This window comes from Benincasa hispida, unplaced genomic scaffold, assembly GCF_009727055.1.
Source record: "Benincasa hispida cultivar B227 unplaced genomic scaffold, ASM972705v1 Contig1919, whole genome shotgun sequence".
NCBI lineage: Eukaryota > Viridiplantae > Streptophyta > Magnoliopsida > Cucurbitales > Cucurbitaceae > Benincasa > Benincasa hispida.
Genome location: NW_024064487.1, coordinates 1 through 5,402, shown reverse-complemented (window position 1 = coordinate 5,402; position 5,402 = coordinate 1). Strand labels below are relative to the sequence as shown.

General features: G+C 35.4%; 1 protein-coding gene across 1 annotated transcript; it reads right to left on the bottom strand.

Annotated features, from left to right (window-relative positions):
* Positions 1 to 4,185: 4,185 nt before the first annotated feature.
* Positions 4,186 to 5,310, bottom strand: LOC120069064. Its single transcript, XM_039020741.1, has 2 exons — positions 4,822 to 5,310; positions 4,186 to 4,741 (listed from the first exon to the last, which is right to left on the bottom strand). The coding sequence occupies exons 1-2, from the start codon at positions 5,083 to 5,085 to the stop codon at positions 4,502 to 4,504; spliced, it is 504 nt and encodes a 167-aa protein (XP_038876669.1). The 5' UTR covers positions 5,086 to 5,310; the 3' UTR covers positions 4,186 to 4,501.
* Positions 5,311 to 5,402: the final 92 nt, after the last annotated feature.

The following is a 5,402-nucleotide window of genomic DNA, read 5'->3' as shown; positions in this document are numbered from 1 at the left end:
CTACTCATTGGTAAGATGGTAGGTCTATTGACATCAGTTAAGAACTGCGCTAGCGACCCAATCCAAATGAAAGATTTGAGAGAGACTTATTTTTCTGGGTATTCAGGATCTTTTGGTCAGGAAGAACAAAGTGCTAGTTGCTATTCTCAAGCACTGTACATTGACAGATGTTGCTCAAGTACTCAAAGTAGAACTCCAAAAAGGGTCCTACTTGCCTTTCAGGCATGGGAGTACATGGTCTTAGGAAATTGTCCTAAGACACCTCAAGAGGTTGAAGAGATTGATACGGGTCCCCTATTCATCTGTCTGGTTTGGCAGTTTAATGTATTCCAGATGTTGTGACTAAACCGGACATCTGCTCATAGGGGATTGTAGTAGATCAATCTAATCCAAGTAGGGTCACTGGACCGCAGTCAAAGAAACATCCTCAAGTACGAGAACAAGGACTACATGCTCGTGTATGGAAATGAAGGATTTGATCCTTACTAGATACACTAACTTTGACTTTTAGACTATTAAGGATTTCGGAAATCCACTTCAGGGTTAGTTGTTACTCTTACGGAGGGGCTATAGTGGTGGCAAACACGTAAGCAAGTGCACCGTTGAGTCCCCGATTGGCAGGCCAAGTATTGTAACGGCTTGTGAAGCTACTAAAGGATACCTTGGCTCAGGAAGTTCTGACTGATCTGGAAGTTGTTCCAGATCATGTCCTAGACCAAGTCACCCTTATTAGCGATAATAATTGTGAGCGTGGTTGAACCTTCAGGGAAGCCGTAGAAGTAACAAGCGCGACAACATATAGAGTGAAATTATCAATCTCATCTAATGAGATAGTGCATCGAGGAGTACGTGATTTGTCTACGAAGATCGCTTTCAGAGCACAACGTTGCTGACCCGTTTACAAAGGCTCTTCACAGTACAATTTTTTTCAGGGTCACCTTAGAGCATGGGGTCTATGGGACCGCCCGTGGTTAGACTAGTTAGGGCAAGTGGGAGATTTGTACTAGGCCTTAGCCCGTAGTTTATTGATTTTTACTTGTTGTTTGTACACCCCACTCGCCTTTTAGGACACAGTGGGAGATTGTTGGGGTTAATGGCGCCTAACTCTCGTTGGATCCTATAGTTTTGTAACACCTTGTATTGGAATAAGTTTGTGATGTAATAATATATGTAGTTTGTAAACACTGTTGTCTATGAAACATGAGTGTTTTATTTTCTTTACATAAACCAATAAACTAAGACCTTTGTTTGTCGTTGATAACTTAAACATGTATGTGTAAAGACATACATGGTGGATCAGCCTTAGAGGATATCCAAAATGGTTCTATAGTATATGGAGGTATAGGAGGAAACCTTATCCTGTGACACTACGGATGTGGCCCGCTTGTAAAATTGTTACAATTGTTGTGATGTGCTACAAGATTTTCAAATTCCTTACATTCATGTGGAGGACATGCGAGAAGGGGCGATCCTCTACAATGATAGTTTGTATTAAGACCGACCACGAATGGTGTATAGTCTCGTTATATAACATGTTCATGACGAGACTTCACTTTACTACGGGTGACCCATAGGTTAATATTGATCTTAATCCTGAGTGAAGTTTGGGAATTCTTGCCTTGATGGTAGTCCTTTGATTTATATGGGTGCGAGTTGCTAGATTGCTTTAACTCAAACCTACCACTTTGAGGATTTGACTGATTTGGGAGCTGGGAACTCAGCTACATAAGATGGAATTCACTTCTTCCTCGAAGCAAGGGTAAGTAGATAGATTGCTCCCTTAAGGGCTGATTTTGGGGCTTGAACGATGTAGTGCCACACACCTCATGGCCCGAGAGGTGTCCACTGATAATAGGACTATGAGATATTGTTCATTAGAGAGATCAATGGTACTTAACAAGTTAGATGTAACTATAGGGGAAAATGGTAAATTGGCCCAGCTGTACTTACGAGCATCTGTGAAAGGTTATCGTACTGTTGATTGTTTATATCCGATGGACACAGAAATATATCTATGGTGAGAAGAGTGCAGCTATCGGTCTCTAGCGGAGTACCCGAAAGTTAACGGATGGTGGATTTCGTGGCTAAAGAGTTTAGTCAGCTATTCACGTACTGTTGGAGCTTCAAGCTACATGTCTATAAAGTCCCCTTGGTAGCTCAATGAATTCAAGTTGACAATCAGTTTTTGGGTCAGTTTGAACTATTCAAATTGACAAGAAAAAGTTTGATTATATATGATATGATTAAATTGGCCAATTATATATTATATAGTTGACATGATGTATGAGATACATTATATCGAGGAAAAGGATATAAATATGATTTATATCTAGTAGAGGAGAAAAGGACTATGGTTTAAATGTTGCATTTGATGTGATATTAAAACTATAGGTTATATTGGATTAATCCACTAACCAACACCTCGACCACTCACTTAATGTTGATTGAAGTATCAATCAGCTGATTAAGTGAGTGGTTGCATGTACAAACACCTTAAATACTCCAATTTTTTAGATTGGAATGACTTCATGCATTCTGAAATTCTGAAATTCAGATTTTTCTTGTTTTCTCTCAAACCCTTATCGTTCTCTCACCTAATTCACCTCAATCTAAGATTCGACCTCTCAATCCAAGTTAGAGGATAGTAGACACTAGAAGAATTTCGGTCTTTAATGTTGGTTTTAAACCGACATTAAAGGGCTTTAATGTCGATTGACAACAGACATTAAAGATAGTTTTATTAAAGCCCTTTAATGTCGGTTTTAAACTAACATAAAGGGCTTCAATAACACAACCTTCAATGTCGGTTGCAACCGACATTAAAGACCTTCAGTGAAATTTCCAACCAACATTAAAGGTCTTTAATGTTGGTTGCAATCGACATTAAAGGTCTTCAATAAAATTTTCAACCGACATTAAAGGTCTTCAATGAAATTTCCAACCAACATTAAAGGTCTTTAATGTCGGTTGCAACCGACGTTAAAACCTGTGTTTTTTTTTAAAATTCTTAACCGACATTGAAGCCCGAATCTGTCCATTTTTTCTAAATTCCATTGTCGAATCTACCGAATCCATTTTTTTGGTCAATAAGTTAAAAACGACATTATATGTCTCGTGTTGGGTGAGGAAATGTCCGTCATTGTTTTATATTAAAAAATATACAAATTTGCATGGCAAGCCCATCATTATTTGTCTTCCACCTATGAATTTATCCACAAACAAGAATTAATATTTCTAATTCGTTACATATACTCATCAAAATATGAAATAAACACACTAATCACCAACATTTGCATAACAATACCAAAACCAGACTTTCATAGAATACTTATACCAAAGCCATCATTTCTCTCATTCACAAATATCAGTTAGTACTAATTCCATGAATACTTAACACCGAATACCCCATGAACACAAAAAATATATTATACATAAATCTTCCAATAATAAATAAATCATGTCCTCCACCTATGAATTTATCCACAAACGAGAATCACAATACCAAAACTAGACTTTCATAGAATACTTACACCAAGCCATCATTTCTCTCATTCACAAATATCAATTAGTACTAATTCCATTCACAAAGATCATGGTTAGATAAATTTACATTCATTCTAAGCTAGCATTTACATTCTATTGAGACAAAAAACAAGAATTACATCCTTATACAAATCGGCCAACAAAACTTGCCCATTGGGTTCAAATTACGTCAATCTCTCCTTGCGTATATGCATCTTTTGTATTGAACTACAAAAAGGAAAAAAAAGATAAATTCAACATAAGTTTACGCCCATTTATTAAATTAAAGCTAGTACCATATAAAAAATATTGACGAGGGCACTGCATATAAAGAAGTTGAAAAAAGTTGTTAAATTGTTATAAAGAAGTCGAATGAACATAAATTGTTAAAAAATAAATGCAAATTTACCTTTATAGGTTTCCATTTTGGATAAGACCAATGGTGTTGGAGATCATGCTTGGCTTGCCATGTTTTCAATCCACTAAATAGTTTAAAAACATTAGTTAAATATAAATACTTCAATTAAGAGCTAAGAAAGTTCAATTACACTTACATATTTATAACTCCATGAAAATCCTCTTGAACCTTAATTCGAAGAGAGTCCAAAACATAAACATAATTTTCTTGTAGATTGATTACAATCAATATCCAATGATAACTATAATAAGCAACAATTTTGAAATATTAGTACGTGTATAATACAAATTAAAAATAACTTAAGAACTTGTATGTACTTACCCTGTGTTATATGGAATGAGGACTAATTGGTCTAAATTAGCCAATTCTAGTTGATTGGCTAAATTTCTGGATCGGATATCTTGAGATTTCACGTGTGGCAATATTCTTGCTTGATCAATTATAAAAAACTTCTTCGTAATATTACGACCACATTCATCCCAAAGATACTTAAACAAAGTAAAAGTTATTATTTATAAACATGAAACAAAATATACATGAGTGAATCTAGATGAGTAATACTTATGCAATGTATGTCAAAATACACATGTAGCCTATTTTAACCATATTGCAATATTGGATCAGATCATCGCGGCCTAAATAAATAAATTTGTCTCTTCCAAATATATGCTCGTCCAAAGTGATACCGATCATGTCTACATCGTTCATGTTATGCATGGCATGTCCATTCAATAGTTTGATAGTACCATTGGCGTTAATATATTTGGAGGACTGGCTGAAGCTCTTAATTGGTGAATGATCCTACCATAACCAAAGTTACAAAAATTCAAAGTAGGAAAAATAATAAATAACCAAACTCATATACTAAAAAAGAGACATACTTTTTTCTTGTCAACCATAACTAATAGTTCACGAGGCCATTTTATGAAGTTGCCCATTGCTTGCTTTAAGAACTCTATTTTACCCTTCACAGGAATTGGTATAGGCAAATCTTCTCTGATGACAATGTCAATCAGAACTTTAATAGTTAAGCATGACACATCATCATCAAATGTTGTGGCTACTGGAACAATATTATCTATAGTTCCTATAGCCAAGTGGCATGGTGTCCCTTTAACAAATTTAAAAGAACTTATGTCATGCATGGTTAAGTACGTATAATATGATTAAAATTTAAAAGCCACAACAAATAAATTACCTCCAAATCTTCTTTAGACATCTTCTCAGGATCTTCTTCTTCAGATGCACTTAGTGCAACACTTCCAACATATGATTTGGATTGATGAGATTGTCTGCTGTGAGTTCTTTCTCTTGACACTTTACCATGTCGAACATTTTTTTTTACTAGAGCCTCCTTCAATTTCTTGGCTCATAGAGGACTTTGGTTTTACTAATTTGAAATATTAAGAATGGGAAACAAAATCACCCATTCCTTTAACACATCCCCAATGTTCTTCCGTAC

Bases quoted from the DNA above. Each gene is read 5' to 3' on its own strand.
- LOC120069064 (XM_039020741.1), bottom strand. From the start codon at position 5,085: ATGCATGACATAAGTTCTTTTAAATTTGTTAAAGGGACACCATGCCAC. The intron at 4,742-4,821 runs GTATGTCTCTTT...TGGTTATGGTAG, and splicing joins TTATGGTTGACAAGAAAAAA to GATCATTCACCAATTAAGAG.